The 17661-nt window shown below is 35.6% G+C and overlaps 1 protein-coding gene across 1 annotated transcript in view; it reads right to left on the minus strand.

The window, feature by feature from the left end:
* Positions 1 to 17661, minus strand: part of USH2A (usherin) — a 705277-nt gene that overhangs the window by 565362 nt on the left and 122254 nt on the right. Inside the window, 2 exon segments of the mRNA XM_047705734.1 lie at positions 2684 to 3325; positions 6742 to 6937. Coding sequence (XP_047561690.1) covers positions 2684 to 3325; positions 6742 to 6937 — 838 coding nt within the window.

Here is a 17661-nt window from a genome sequence, read left to right on the forward strand (position 1 = left end):
AAGAAAGGTTTGGAATTGAAGATTCCAGAGGTTTCTGAAGTCAGGTGTGAGAATAATTCATTGTCTCCCCAAACAGAAGATTGTCCCTCTTGCATTCTGAGAGAGGACAATGAGTGTTCTCTTTAGAAGTTAAACTAGAGAGTGTATGGGTTCAGGAAATCTAAGGACAAAGTGCTACAGTTGAGTACGGGGATTATATATAAATTGCCTGTGACAGGTGATTTCATGTGTCAGCTTGGGTAGATCTGGAGTCAGTTCTTTGGTCAAACACTAGTCTAGATGTTATTGTGAAAGGTTTTACAGATTTTCCCAGAATACTAGAATGCTCATCTACAGACAAAAGGGCCCACTGAGTGCTCAGAAAAATTGTTTAACGAAAGCACATCATAATGAAATTGTCAGAAATGAGGGATATAGAAATAGTAGAAGCTTCTAGAATGTAAGAAAGAAAAGAAAGAGAAAAGGAAAAAGGAATCTAATTGGCACTGCAAAAAGGTAATGGTGAAATAATTTTTTGAGTGAAAATGATTCAATATAATGGTAAAATATCAAGAGTTATTAGTGTGGAATACAGTTATTTGCAGACATTCAAAATTCTAAAAAAAATTACTTTTTTCCCTATAATCTTTCTCACAAGTTACTGGAGTGTGTTCTCTACTGAATACACATATAAAATAAGAAAAAAGAAGAACACATAGGATTCAGGAAATGGGATCCGACAAAGGAGATACGTGAAAGAAATTCTCAATACAGCTGATGTATATACACATCTCCTATTGGTTCTGTTTCTCTGGAGAACCCTTACACAGATACTCACCTTAAAATTCCTGATTATTTCTCAGTGTGTTCAATTAAACCACCTACTGAGTGCATGCAATGTACCAGGAATTACATTAGTATTGTGACTATACACGTTGAATAAGATAATCCCTGCTCTCAAGATATTGAAACTCTAACCAGGGACATAACCAACTACCCAAATAAATAAAATACAAGAATGCCTTAAATATGATAACTATTTTCATTAATAGGGATGATCTCCATTCTATATTTTTCTTAAAAGGGAGGACAATTTGCCATAACCCATGCAGAGAGAGAGACAGAAATGGAGTATGTCCTAAAGAGAGAGGGAGAGGGATAGGAAGAGAGAGAAAAAGAGAGGGAATATGGAAATGATTGAATGGTTGAATTAATGGATATGTGTCAATGGGAGATTTCTGGTTCCTGAGTTCTCACTGCATTGCTCCATATCAGGTTCTGTGGGACAGCCAGTGATAATACAGCCCCCATTTACACTGAAGCCAGTTCAAATTACTTTCTGGTACATACATCTCAAAAAGAATTAACTATTCAGCAACTCCATCCCATCCATCCCTTTGGATTTCCTTGTCCCAGTGACCGATGTGAAAGGAAACATATGGCTCAATCCTAAACTGGTTTCCTAGTCATGGCAAACAGGACTTCCACTGTACCCATTTCTGACAAGCAAATCTCCCTTCTGCTTGGCACCACAATCCTCCTTCTTTACACAGGTCTAGATAACTCAGAGCTGGTTGCCTAGGCAGAACTACCATTAGCACAGCTATTAAACAACTAATAAACACGTATATTCATCATGATGTTATGATGGTTTTATTATAAAGAAAGTATACTATTTTGTTAGATCATATAAAGGCAAGGAGAAAACCATGAATAGGGTCCATCTTTCCTCCAGTTGGCAAACACATAAAAAGATGGGTACAGTGAGACTAAACGATAGTCTGTTTTGCAAATTTGGTGACATTTAAAAATTCTAGGGACGTCTAGGTGGCTCAGTAAGTTCAGCGTCTGCCTTTAGCTCAGGTCACGATCCCAGGGTCCTGGGATTGAGTCCTGCATTGGGCTATCTGGTCAGTGGGGAGCCTGCTTCTCCCTCTGCCTGCCTCTCCCCATGTCTGTGCACTCTCTCTCCGACAAATAAATAAATAAAAACCTTTAAAAAATAATTTTAGATGCCACTAGACAATGCTAGAACATATAGCCCATTTAGTAAAAACATTGGTCAGCTTTATTCAGAAAATAAGTTCATCATCTGAATATCTGGCATGGCATAGATAATTAACCTACGTTTTCCTTTCTCTGGGAAGCAAAATTTATTCTTGCTTTTATTAGTTTAGACTTCTTGTGGTTATTTGAAGGGAATTTACTTCAAATAGAGAAATTAAGTATAAATTAGTCTCGATTATAAAATGTCTGATCAGCTGGGATTCCTGTAAAGACTCATCCCAAATACATCAACAGAGACAGATACGCCAAATAATCTTGAACATGTGAAATTGTTCTATCTGTATTTGTTGATAATATAAATACAAAAACGTTGTTGGAAGTAAATATTTTTAGAGGTCCCAACCCCGGGGCACCTGGGTGGCTCAGTGGGTTAAGCCTCTGCCTTTGGCTCAGGTCATGATCTCTGAGTCCTGGGATTGAGCCCAACATCAGGCTCTCTGCTCAGCAGGGAGCATGCCTCCCCTACTCTCTCTATCTGCCTCTCTGCCTACTTGTGATCTCTCTCTCTGTCCAATAAATAAATAAAATCTTTTAAAAAAAAAAAAGTCCCAACCCCAAAACAAAGAGGAATCATCCAATATGGGATAATGAAAGGAAAGTCACTGTGCACTGAACATGTAACACACTTCTCTCTTACCTGGTTGACAATGATTACACCTTCTTCCCTGCCAATTAGGCAAACACAGGCACTGGCCACTGATTGGGTCACAAGCAGTCCCAGGTAATGTCCCCAAAGAGTCACACTCACACATCTGGCAGCCTTGAAAATTGCCACTGGTCAGATTGTACCTGTGAGGTGCACACTGATTACAGTGAAGACCTGTTACTCCTAATTTGCAAGGACATTGTCCTGTTGATTTGTCACACAGCAGAGAGCCATTTACTGTCCCAGTCTTATCACAGTTGCAAGGCAGACAGAGGAAAGAATTATTTTGCCTGAGGTAGAAGTATCCCTCCAAACATTCGTTGCACTGTCTCCCTCCTACCCTGGGCTTGCAGACGCACTGCCCTGTCCTGGCATCACAGACGGTCCCAGACAGGGATCCAGCCATGTCACAGTCACAGGCCTTACAACTGGCAATGTCCAGTCCATAAAAGTGTTCTCTGCAGGTGTCACACTGAGGTCCTTTGGCTTCTTTCTTGCACTCGCACTGCCCGGAAAGAGGATCGCAGAATTTGTTCACTGAGCCATGGACATTGCACCGGCAAGGCTCACATCCATCATTGTTAAAACTTCGGAGGAATTTAAATCCAAAATTGCAGTGATCGCATCTGAGCCCTGAAGATAAAATTTGTTTAAGAAAGTGAAAACGTGGAAATGATTCTATTCACGCTTTCAAGATAAACCATGCTCCTGCCAACATTGAATGCAGACACAAAATGTTAGGTGTTTTCTCCCAGGGAATGCCATGGAGGCCTGGTCATATACTCAAAATACAGTAATGAGACTTACATGGGCAGTCATATGAAACTTTAGTTCTGTAACGTGCTTTATGAAATTTTATTCCTTAATATATAGAGAAATGCTCACTAGAAATGTTGCTCTCTTCCTCTCTAACAAATATGAAAACGATTATTTTTAATTATTTTACGTTAACAAAATGTTCATGGAAAAGAATAGGCAAGGAAATAAATTTTCAAAGCTACCCAGAAGAATTACATATTACCACATAACTTATTTTCCTAAAAATCAGATGATACACCAATGTTTAACACAATTGGAAGGTGATAGCCATTTTTGTGTAGCAGAATATATGCTTCTGAATATCCCCTCTTTAAATAATTAATATAAATAAAACTTATCCAGAGCAGTTTTTGTTTCAATGCTTGTATATGACCCTATATTTTATTATTTCAATTAATATAAATTATGCTCTCCTTGGCTTATAAAGCAATCACATCGCTTGTCATATTGTGTGGTTCAGGACATTCCTCTTTAAACACTAAATAAATTCTGCTGTTACATTACTTCTATTTAAAGGAGTACATATATACATTTCACAAACAGAGAAAAATATTTTACGACCCAAACTTAAAATCTCTGACAACTTTGGTGAGTTTCAGACAGAGCATTAAAGGGAAAGAGAATAAAACAAAAAATTTTGAATAGTAAGAGTTAAGATGCAAAATATTCCCTTTAGAGAGTTCCCACACACCTGACTTTAAATAACTGGCTATGTGGGGTTGAATCAATGGAAACATTTATTTCAAGCTATGATCGTAATAAAAAAAAAATTAGTCCTAAAATAACAGTCAAAAACACACTCAGGAACTCATATATAGAAAAGCATTTCTTAAACTGGAAGGAAATGCATAATATATATGTATATATATGGATAAAAATTCAAGAACTCCAATGGAAGGCAAGTTCTTTAACAGTGATGAATGACTCACCTAAGGCATATCATTTAATTTCAATAAGGAAAATAAAAAAGGACCACTATTGCTGCAAATTTTAAAAATAACTGTATTGTTAACAAGAATTATGACTCATTTTGAACTATTAAAATTGGTCTACATGGATTCATATCATATCAGTTTTAAAAATATGCGCAGTGCTTATTTGAATATGCCATACATATTCCTGACAGGTAATCTATTCCTAACGATACTCGGGGAGGCCTACAGGGCATCACATTCGGTGTTAACAAGTGCAGGCGAGTTAGCACACTTGGCATTTAATTCACATTCTTCTCCCTTTTTATTCTAGATGAATGACCTACTTTAATAAAATTATTGGTGCTAATGTATTTTACTGGTGATAGAATCATTAGTAAGATTTAACAGTTTTGTTAACTCGAACAGTTTGCTTTCTGAAGCGTACACAACATACACCAGTATTTTTGGCTTTTTTTTTTTATATTAACAAGGTAAAATTGAATAAGGGTATTGGCTAATCCCATTAGGAAAAGAAACCTATATATGTACATATCAAGTTTGTGTTTTTATTTAAAAGTCTGCATGTGCAGAAATAACTCTAGAAATAATCATCTCAAAATGATCATTTAATCCTCAAAAATATATGTCTTTGTATTTGCCTACAGAAAATTATCTGGATCAATAAGACACAGAGATGGCAGGGAAGTCATAACACATTCTAAATAAAGAGCAAACTTTGATTTCCCCCTTTTCTTAAGATCTGGGATCCAACCATCACAGGAAAGACTTCATTGTTACAGAAAAGTAAACATTTCATTGTCCTTAAAGGTCTGTCCTTGAATTTTGCTTTCTGATCATGAATTTAAAATATATTTCATATTAAAGAACAAAGGATGAAACTGGATTGAATTCAAGGGTCTTGGATTTCATTTAGCATCACAGATAACACTTATAAAAAGATACACTGCTCTTTACAAGTTACTTCGTGTTTTTTTTCCCCAAAAAAGTTAGTTTTTGTATGCTTGAAATGCATAAGGACAAGTATATCAGAGATTTTGATGTAACCTTTCTTTAAACCAGAGAAATCTTCTGTCCTATCATTTACCATGTCCATATTTTTTAATTAAATTAAAATGAAATGCTTGTCTGGCTGAATTGTATAAAATGAGGTGTATATACCTACGTATAGAAAGGATAAAGAATTAGGTTAGGCTTACAGGACTGTAATAAAAATGTTATTCAGAATATGTTCATCTGTATATGTATTTGTATGTATGCATTTCTGTGTGTATGTGTGTGTGTGTGTATGTGTATGTGTGTGTGTGTCTGCCAAGCATGTTTTCATTATTACAAGGTTCAGGTTAGTGTTAGAAAAACCACGGAAGACTCGGTGTCTTGAATGACAATAGAAAGGTACAGGTCTTTCTTAAACTTCCTATGTGAACCAAGACATGTTCCGTTAAAATACAAGACTCACTTCATCAGGAAACTTTCCTCTCATAATATTCTCATATATCAATATTTCAAAGTGCATTATGTACATAGTGCATTTTGGGCACTTGATAAATTTTGTCCTTATGTGGCTGTGGTTCCCCTCAAAAATGCTGGATGTAATAAATTGCTATAATCAAATCTAATTTCTGAAAAATACCTGTGGGAGTAACAAACAAAAAAGCAGGTCTTGTATAAAAAAATGATAAATAACACTGAAGGTAGCTGTTTATTATAATCAGCTTGGCACTGAATTACAAAATTAAAATTATGTGGCCCTTTATAACTAACCCTACCAATATACATGATCTGTGGAATTATGTTGACTTATTTTGCATTTCATAGGAACAGTTCAAAGAAATATAATAGAAAAAAATGGAAAGATTTATCACAAAGGACCCTGTAGCACAGAATATTTTGAAAAAATCTATTTATTTTGGTCTATTAAGAAAACTAGCATGGAAATGATTTGCTTAGAACTCATTAAGTGTAAAACATTTTGAAAAAGTACTAATTTTCTAAAAGAAACATCTATGCAGTAAGCAAATTATATTTTTCTATGACTTATTAGTATGGGACCATGTGAACTAAGGCATCTACAGAATAAAGAAACTTCTAAAGGGTTGATTAAGCTTCAAGCTGTAGTTTGATAGAATTATTAATTTAATCATTTTTTAGACAGTTAATTTCATCCAAATTGTTTTTTTTTTTCCAGTCTTCCTTGAGCAAGGAAATTTGCTTTGCTCTTCAGTTAAGAAATCAAATAGAGAATTTTATTCCAGATGGTAATAGAGATGTGACTGTAAACTTTTGCATTACACATACCAATAACATTTGCTTTGCACTTGCACTGGCCTGAATTTTGGTGACAGGTAATATCTCCATCCACTGTCCCAGAGGTACTGCAGTTACAGGAGCTGCAGCCATCAGGATCCGACTCTCGTAGATTGTAGAATCCATTTTGGCACTGATTGCACTGTCTGCCAGACACATGTCTCTTACAATTACACTGGCCTCCAATCTAGAGGAGATACAACATTTTGTAGAACGATGAACGTATCTATTTTTAGATAATTTGCTCATTAGGTACAAGACAGGGAGGGAGGGAGGGGGAAAAAAAAAAAAGAACTTTAAACAGACAAGAAGGTAATAAGGTACTTTTTCCTCCTGACACAAAACAAGGGAAGCTTCAGCAGGGTGAATATATAGAACTGAATGAAAATAAACCCCGAAGAAGTCAGTAGCATGGGACTAAAAGGGAAACCTGGAATTAAGCACTGAGCACCATAGAAAGAAATCAAAATATAGTCCTGTAGAGATTGAAAATAGAAAAGACCCGGCAGTTAATTTAGTCTCACGATTTTACCTCTCTGTTTTTTGTTCCTCTCATCTACTATCTCATCAACCCAAACTTGCTTGATACATGGTGCTTACATTAAGGATGGATCTTTCTATAGTAATATCATCCCATCAAGGTCTCAACATTTAAAATAAAGTTCCTTGTTAATGGAACCATTTGTGCCTACTGATAAAGAACTTGAGAACTTTTTTTTAAAACAGTTCTGCTTTTAGGAGTATTTCAGCATATTTATAGTTTATTTGTAACATAACTTAGTCATATTAAGTATAGTTAGCTTATTTATATTGTGGTAAAAATGCAAAAATAGTTATTTGTTTCAGAGCACAGTCAAGTAAAATATCAGCTGAAAAAGTATTTTTCTTCTTCAAGCTCCTGAGAATGCAATACACAAAATATAGAATGCTTATCTACTATATGCATAAATAATACTATGGTGGTTAAAAAAAGATAATTAAGAGCCTAAGCTTTTCAGAAGGGAACATATGCATGTAAAATGTGAAACTAATATGAGAAATTTAAAAATAACTTAGGATTTGCAAGAGAGATGCCAATGTAGACATCAGATCAAATCTCCTGTAAAGTCACTGGCATTTCTTCCCCTGACTTCCTCTTACATGAGCTGAATCTAGCTCTCCACAATTGGTGGCAGGGTTGTCACCCAGGGAAGTAACCTATGTGGAGAAAGGTGTGGCTTGATTTACCTGTAATCACAGGTATACTCAAAAAGATCAGTTTGGGATTCAGTTACAAAGATGTAAAAAAGGGCTTTTTAATCAAGGAATTTTAAGGACTCTATCACTGTCTCATTCTTCCTCATCTCAGGAATAGAGAATATGCTGGAATCATTACTTAAGGGTAAAATAATTGATGTGAAAATGTTTAGTACTCTGAAAAACAGAAGTGTATACATGCACCAGGTATACTTGTATATTAATAATGAACCTCAGTGTCAAAGATACTTATAGGTCCATAAAGATATGCAAAGACCATGAATGATCCTTTGTACCTTGCTACATTCCCCACTCACTCTTACCCAGTCCACATAATCCAGATCATTACTCAAGATGGAGATTTGATTTGGTCTGCAAAAATAAGTGGTATTTATTGGTGGGTATGCGTAATATATAGTCACGAAAATCTACTAGGCCTCTGATTATATACTCAACTGCAAATAAGAGAATATGATTTTACTACCATTTCCTTAACCTAAAATTTGTATAACACATAAATTATACTTTCTTTAAATGAGCTATACCTTAAAATGTGGCTTAGAAGTAAATTATAAAGGCTTTATAGTTCTATGAAAAGTTTTATTTTAAGCAGTTTCTCAAAATTCACCTGTAAATACAAATTTACATCTGTACAACTCAGCTTCATTTATTTTTTAAATATTTATTTATTTTTATCTTAGAGAGAGAGAGCACACTCATGGAGGATCAAAGGGAGAGGGAGAGAGAGAATCCTCAGATAGACTCCCCACTGAGCATGGAGCCTGACACAGTGCTCTGTCCCAGGACCCTGAGATCACGACCTAAATCAAAGTCAAGAATCAGATACTCGGGGCACCTGGGTGGCTCAGTTGGTCAAGCAACTGACTACAGCTCAGGTCATGATCCTGGAGTCCTGGGATTGAGTTTCACATCAGACTCCCTGCTCAGCAGGAAGTCTGCTTCTCCCTCTGACCTTTCCCCTTTTGTGCTCTGTCTCTCATTCTCTCCCTCTCAAATAAAATCTTAAAAAAAAAAAAGAATTGGATGCTCAGCCAACTGAGCCACCCAGGAACCCCTAGTTTCATTTATATTATGGCACATAAATCTACTTAAACTCTAAGACCAATTCCTGTCCACCAAGAAGTAGAAAGTGAGAAAGGTTTGCTTTTCCCCTTTAAAAATACACTTCCAAAATGTCAGATACAACATTTTTCTGTTTCTATGCTCTTCTGTAGAATACTTTTACACTAGCCCAATTAAATAATACAGCCCTGAATAAGTCATGGGATGAAAGCTACAACACAAGGAATATTGTCTTTGGTATTATAATAGCAATATGTGGTGACAAATAGTAGCTACATTTCTGGGGAACACAGCATAATGTACAGAGCTGTCAGATCACTATGCTAAACACCCAAAACTAATGTAACATTGCATGTCAACTGCAGTAAAAATAAATAAATGAATGAATGAATAAATAAGCAAATAAATACACACACCCCTGTAATTATTATTCCCCAGAAAGATAAGGTAAAAGCTATATTCACTAAAAAATATAGAAAACACGCTGAGTGAAATAAGTCAAGCAGAGAGAGTCAATTATCATATGGTTTCACTTATTTGTGGAACATAACAAATAGCATGGAGGACATGGGGAGTTAGGAGAAGGGAGTTGGGGGAAATTGGAAGGGGAGGTGAACCATGAGAGACTATGGACTCTGAAAAACAATCTGAAGGGTTTGAAGAGGTGGGGGGGGTGGGAGGTTGGGGGAATCAGGTGGTGGGTATTAGAGAGGGCACGGACTGCATGGAGCACTGGGTGTAGTGCAAAAACAATGAATACTGTTATGCTGAAAATAAATTTTAAAAATGATTAAAAATATATATATAGAAAACAAAAACCTTAAGAAAGAAACAATCTGTGGAGGAAGGAATACATTAGGCAAAATAAAAATTTCAATAAGAAGATGGGAAGAGAAAGTTGAGAAAATTCTTGGGAAAGAGTAATAAGGATAGAGATGAAAACAAAATAAAAATAGAGCATTTCCAGATGGACAAAAGTAGAAAAACAAACAAACAAACATGAGGGAGGAGATTACCAAAGAATTAATACAAAATAAACAGTTTTCCAGACATGAAGCTACAGTTTAAAAGTGCTCACCATGTGCTGGTAAAATTAATTGAGAGGGGTGGTGGTGGTGGCAGGGAACAGAGGCAAGGTCACGTAAAATCCCATAAAGCATTCAAATACTGGAAATATAAGGGACAAAAACTTCCAGAAAAAAATAAATCCCATATAAAAGAGCTACAGAATATCACTGAAGTGTTCTGCATTATTATTGAAACCCAGAATACTACATCATAACTTCCAAATTATGAGCAAAATTATTTGCCAATCTAGAATTCAATACCAGGTCAAACTATCAGTTATCACTGAGGAAAGAATAATGACATTTTTCAGGTATGAAAGGATTTCAAAAATCTAACTGCCTCTCTTAGAAAGCTCGTGGGGGATATGACTCCAGCAGATCAAAAAGTAAATGAACAAGAGCAACAACAACACAAGGCATGGGATCAAGGAGACGAAGATTCAGAAGCATGTGGCGAGTCTCAGGCTAGTAGCTGAGCCAGAGGCCTAGAAGGCCATTGGTCCAGGCTAAATCCAAAGATGGAACATTTGAAGAAGGTGGGGCTGTGCAGATGGAATAATTGTACTTGGACATGTAATTAAAAATTTAAAAAAGAAAACCTTATAGATATTCATGTAGCAAAGGTGTCAGCATTTGGGGGGGAAAATTAGGGACAGACATATAAAAAGCTAAGCAGATATAAGCAAAGGAATTATTCAACATTAATTATTAAATTATTTTGTCTTTTTAAAATTATTAAATATAGGCAGAATAAAAGATTATGGATATTTTTGAAGATAGAGTCGACATGACTTGCTGGCAAATTATACATAGCTGCTAAGAGAAAGACAATTCAAAAACGATATGGCTTTTGACATCAACAACTGGAAGGACAGAGTTGCCATTAACTAAGATGGGAAAGGCCATGAGTGAAGCAGATTTGGAAAGAAATCAGGAGATCAGTTTGGGACACATTAAATTTGAGATACCCCTCTAGATATTGAGTATTTAATTCAAAATATGAGTGTGGAATTCACTTGAGCCTTGCCTGTGCATTGACAACATCTGAAGCTAAGTATCATCAAGGGAGCAAGTAACCGCATATTTATTAGCTTAAAGGGAGGACAAAGCACAGGCATCCACGCTGATAAGGCAAGGGAAGGGAAAGGTCAAGGGCAGGCCCTGACTGACTGCAGTATGGCCTCTCCTTCCAGATGCTGATGTCTACCCATTTGTAGCCTTCTCCAATACTGAGTTCCTCCCAAGTTAAAGCATGTTTCCCTCCTCTGTTATCCTATAGCATGTTATTGCTATATTATACCACCCTGCAATTTTCTAGTGTCTAACTTATAATTATATACCTCTTAAAAATACCTCTTCCCAAGGTATGGCTGTACGCTGTATGGCTCAGCAATCAAAGGGCCATAACCTTGTGTACCTTTCTACCACCCATGGATCACCTTCTTGATGAGACCTGTCTTAACTATATATCTAAAACAGCAGGTCCCTTCCTTAAAATGCCACTCCCATGGTGTTCTACACTGTCCAGTTTCTTCCATAGCACTTTACTTAGTAAATAAATTTACTTATTCTTACACTGACTGATGTTGGTCTTTCTCATGTACTCCCCAAACCCCATTATAATGGAAGCACAGAACAGTCATTTTACCATTTGTGAAAGGCATGGACTTCATTTTACAAAGAAACCAAACCTTAGACAGATAGGCAGTAAGTGGCCTAACTCCACACTCATGGCCAATGTGCTAAATTCACTCTGCTTGTGATAAGTTATAAATCTAATGATAGCAGCAGGAAGTCAGGGTAATGGCCTATGCCTGTGAGGAGAATCAGGCAAGCATTCTGGTTACTACCATTTTGTGAACTTCTCTGAAGAGCACTGATGTTTGCTAATGGCTGCTATACATTGCTCATGACCACACTCAGGACCTCTCCATTTTGGACCACACTGCAAAAGCCTGCTGTACCGGGCTATGTAGAAATGGTAGATACACAAAGTCCATTGTGTGACAATTCAAACAATGAATTTGAGAGAGATATTTGTCACAGTCGAAAAGAGTAAGATTCTGCAATAATTGTATTAGCTTTCTCAGCTCTCCTTTCCATTAAGAGATAAAACTCCATCAAAGTGAATTCAAGGCACTGGATAACTCCTATATGATTTATTTTGTGTTTAAGGAAAATACAAAGTATGGTTTCAAAATTAATAAATTAGGTGAACACAATCAATATATAGCAGAGGTTCTCTGTAATACACATTATATTTTAAGTAATCTAAAACAACACTTCTAAAACAGCAGAAATATATGTCTTCCTGTGTACTCATCTGACCGGCAGTAAAAAAAAAAAAATCTAATATGCTATAGTTTACATATTCTCATTGAACTCACCAAAAGCCAATGAGATAATGCTGATGTTGCCAAGCAGAGTAAAAATTTGAAAAGCAAACTCAAACGTTTAAGAACAGGAATTCTGCCCTGAAAATTAAAGTGGATTTAGAGGGTATTGTTTGAATAGAAAGGAAATACAAATGAGGACAAAAAAAGACATCTTTTAAGCATTGAATATGCTCTTCAGAGCAGTCTTTTCTTTTGTAGAAACTAGACTTTTCTTTTATAGAAACTCATTAACTTGTATTTTCCCTGTTGAGGAACTCATGCATTCACATAGTTATTCAACAAACATTTGCTCACATATAACTATACAACACAGTATGCATCTTGTAAGTTGCACAAGGTCACATTACAAGAGAAATACCTCCCAGTTCCCATCACTTCTTCCCTCAGAATTGTCATCAGTACCCAACAAGTACATATAGAATGATTCCTATGTATCTCTTCCTTTCCCCTAATCTATTTAATAAACTATCAAATTTTCATCTACTGCAATTCTGGTAATACTCCTGTGGCATTTTTAGGTGAAGTGGATTCTGAAAATAAGAGGACATACATTCTGTAAAAAAATAATTAAAATCAAAGTCATTTTTCTTTTTATTATCACCAGGTACTAGCAATTCTACACAATGCTTCTCCAGTGGGGTGGACCACGTCCATTGCCTCCTCCACTCTAGGACATCAACCACTATGTTACTTCTGTGCTCATGGAATTCTGTAGTTCTCTGCTGCTTACCTAAGAAAGTCCAAATTCCATGAGGTGACTTCAACATGCCTTTCTAATCACTCATAACATAATGCTACCTCAGGGATGGCCCCAGAGTTTCCGAAGATAGGGCTGGATGGCAGCAATCTGGCTGGAAATGTTGCACAAGGATTTGTTTTGTAGCTATGTTTGCCTTTTCCTTTTTTCATTTTGCACTACATCTGACTACTGTTAGAACTGATTCGAAGTCATAAGAGAGAACATCCTTGTTTTGTTCCTAACAGACCTGTTTTTAAATGGTTTGTCAGGTTATGGGATGAGGGCCTCACAAGATGACATGGCAAGTATATACTTCTCCTAGTTTTCTAAAAGGTTATGTAGAACTGATAGGATTTATTCCTTTACATTATGAAAGAATTCACCAGTGAAGTCATGCAGGCCTGAAGTTTTCCTTCTTGAAAGAGAATTCTGAAATTTGAATTTTGATTACAAATTCAATGTCTTTAATTTGTATGTAGTATTTAGATTTTCTATTTCTTCCTAGGTTTATATGAATGTTCTATTTCTTCTTGTAATAGATTCATGTTAACTTGTCCCTTTCACTTAGATGTCAAATTAGGAAAGAGTTATTCATGATATCAAGGTGCTTATAGAATATGCTGTAATGTCCCCCCCCTTTTTTTTTTTTTTACAATTTCTGATTTTAGCAATTTGCATTTTCTCTCTTTTTTTATTGATGAGTTTATCAATTTTACTAATCTTTTCAAGAAACTAACTTTGAGTTTGTTCATTCTCACTACTGTTTGTCCAATTTCTGTCCAGCTGACTTTTCAGTCTCTCTTTCCCCCTTACATCAACTTACTCTGCACTTCATTTGCTTATTTTTCCTTTCCCATTATCAATCTTCTGGCTGAGAAAGTAGTCAGCTTCACATTGATGCCTGGCTGCTTACCTGATGAAGAGTCATTTTGCCATTCATTCCCACTCGTTTTTAGGGCCTCTTTTTCAGTTTCATAAGAGACTAAAATTACCCATAAAGAACTGAGTTTGGATAAGTACAGGAAAAGCTGAGTTAGTGCAGTTGGGCATTGTGGTGGGTAGGTGAAAAGTGGAGGGAGGGATAGGCTTTGATGGATAAAGTAGGTTAAAAAGAGAGGAGAAAAGGGAGCCATCACATAAGAAGGCAAACAACAGGAACTTGCTTGGGCTTGCATTTTTTCCAGGTGCTTTATATGTTTAAATTAGGCAGTGAAATTTGAAAGAGACCCCAGAGGAATCAGGGGTAATAATTATATGGCCACAGAGTCCTTAAGTCTTCCCAAATCCTAACATACTGACAGAACTAAATAGCAAAACTAAAAACAAAAAAATAAAAAGCCATTAATAATATTTATTTAAAAAAAAAAAAAACTAGGTGACCAGCTATCCACAGAAATCCCCAAAAAGTAACAAGTGGGAAGAAACCGTCAATAGTCACAAAGACCTGCATGATATCACTATCTGTGGGAACAAAAGCAGACAGAAGTCACAGAGCACCTGACTTTTGAAGGACCTAAAAACTAGAGAACCCAAGGTGTACTGTACCAATTTGAGAATGGGCAACCAAATCTGAAAGGGGTTTCATTGACCCAACAATAGTGATTACAAGAGATCTGCAGTGGGAACTAAAGTCTGGAGTAATCCAGTTTCCATGATCTCTCAAAACAGACTAACCAGGGAACACTTCCTTGGCAAGCCCCCACACTTAGGAGAAACTATTGAGAGTGGATGGGCACAATTGATGGTTAATACAATACACAACTAAAAACAGAAAATCTGAAGTCAAGATGTGTTTATCATTGGCAATGAAAAAAAAATCTTTACAAAGTTTCTCTTAAAATAACAATAGTAAACAAGACATTTCAGGGAAGATAAATTTAATTCATTAGTTTCCGTTTCTCCTACTTACTATTATATACATCTTGACTAGCATTGTGCCTGGTACATCATAGCATGCCTAAGATATATGTTTACTGATTAAGGACATTAATTAAAGTCAGTGGTTACATAACTGATATGTATTTAGGAGATACTGTCAAATATAACAAGAGTCATGAAAATCACAATTTCTACTCAATTTTGGTAGAGAATTAGTTATGACTCTAATAGATTCTTATAGACTACCTGCCCCAAATTCTTCTTCATTCAAATAAAAAAAACTATATATTCATAGTTTTCAAAATATTCATCTTAATCAAGCAATACCACTTTTATATACTGAAAATTTTGGAATACACAAATCTACAACACATGTTCAGTGTATTCCAAAGTTGAGTTGATTATCCACAACCAAATAACTCAAACCTATAGAATTAAAAGTCCCTGAAGGTTGAGCCCAGGAATCTTCATTTTTAAAAAGTTACACTAGAGATTCTTAAGAACACTAAGATTTAAGAACTAGTGCTTGAAGGACTTGCTACATTCTATCACCGCACTAACTCAAGTGGTCCTTGGGACTCAGTCTTACTCTTTTTTCTTCTTAGTTATGCGTCTCATTAAATTATTGACAGGGATCACTGAGCATCAAAGAAACATCATCTTGCCGAACTGAGTCAATATTGAAGTATTTGTACTACTAATAATCTGAATGTAAATGCTGACAATAGATTTATTTTAGCATTTTTTAAAAAGCATTTATGAAACGTCTAATCATTTGCAGCATTTCTTGTGCTTTTAAGGAAAAATACATCTATCTACCCAACCATCCAACCAACCATCCATCCATCCATCCATCCATCCATCATCTAACTATCAATTGATCTTTATACAGTATATTCTCCTGGCCAGGAACTAGCTCAGCTCTAAGATGTGGCCCCTAAAATCTACTGCATATTTCTAGTACATATACTTCTTTCCTTAAGCTTCTGACTCCCTTAAGAAATGTCCACATTAATATAACAGGCTACTTTTGTAAGATACTCATTCCACTTCAGAAATAAATAAATGAATCTGCAGTGGTTTCTGCCACATATAAATATCACGAATTAGAGAATGCCAGGTGAATAATGCACAATGATAGTACTTGTTTCCATTTAAGCATTTTGTGATCCTGCTGTGTAGCATCTTGCTCAGCCATCGAAAATACTCATTTGAGAAAAAAGGTTTCTACATTGGTATAAAACCAAGATGTGATTTCTTTTCCATTCTACAATGTCTATCATTTGTCAGGTTGGTACATTTTTATAGCTTCCTTTCCCCTTCAAAAGGCATTTCTGAGACACTGCTTTCCAAATTTCCCCACCATGATCTCTAAGGAGTAGTGCAAAAAGGTAAAATATTGAAGCATGCTCAAAGTCACAGTAGGAATGGAATACATTTGAGTGTTCAAGACGGAGAGTGGACAGAGGTTCCCCACACACTGTTGTTCCTAGCAATGTTACATACTTGAATGGTTTTAAGAGGAAATACTATAATTATAGTCCTTCTAGTTCTCAAAGGGGTATAATTTCATATTGCATCATTCTTTTCTTTTCCCTTTGGTTTTAGGTCTCTTTCGCTCAGAGATTAGAAGCTATAACTTGTGAAAGATGCAGACAGTATATGCCACCGTATTAAATTAGAATATTTCATAAATGTCATCTGAATGGCACAACCATACAGTATAGTCTTATTGTATTCTGCTGTAAAATTAATATAGTAGTTATTAACAAGATGGTATTTCGACTTTAGCAAAGTAAAATATCTCAGAAGCATTTCAAAAGTATTTACAACATGAGTAAATAAATTTTCTATATCTATTGTTAATGGTATATAGAAATATGCTGTTAGGAAAGTTAACTTCTTTAGTTTAATGATCATTTGTGTTTTTATTTTGGTAAAAGTGATCAAAGTTGCTGTGAATTTACACAGTAGAATGGCTGCTTACTATTATATTAGTTTGTTGAACCAGTGAAAAAGTAAATCTCAAATATACTGAGAAGAAGATGTCTATGTAAAATGATAAAGAAACTAAATAAATCAGGCCTAAAAGGAAATACCCCTACACAATATTCAAATTAGTTTATGTGTAAGATAATAAGCTGAATCTTTGGTATAAACCAAGCCTAGGGAACTATATTACCTCTTCAGTATCACCAAAATCTCCATTTGAGGATTAGATTGGTTCCAAGAAATTAATTTGCCAATTATGTACACATTTTTATTTCCTAAATATTTGGAATTTTTTAATAGTTAGTATTAAATTGGTAGGATTTGGAATAATGATCCTGAAACAAATGGATGTGTTTCCCAGAGGAGCACAATGGATCTGTGTTACCCAGAGGAGCAATCAGCTGTGTGTTCCTCTTCTGGGCCAGTGCTGGGAACAGGTATTTTAGTAAGACCCAGCATCTCTAACCTCAAGCTGAGTTTTGGAGACAAATAACATGAGTTTTGAATTCTATTCTATCCC

This window comes from Lutra lutra, chromosome 15 (assembly GCF_902655055.1).
Source record: "Lutra lutra chromosome 15, mLutLut1.2, whole genome shotgun sequence".
NCBI lineage: Eukaryota > Metazoa > Chordata > Mammalia > Carnivora > Mustelidae > Lutra > Lutra lutra.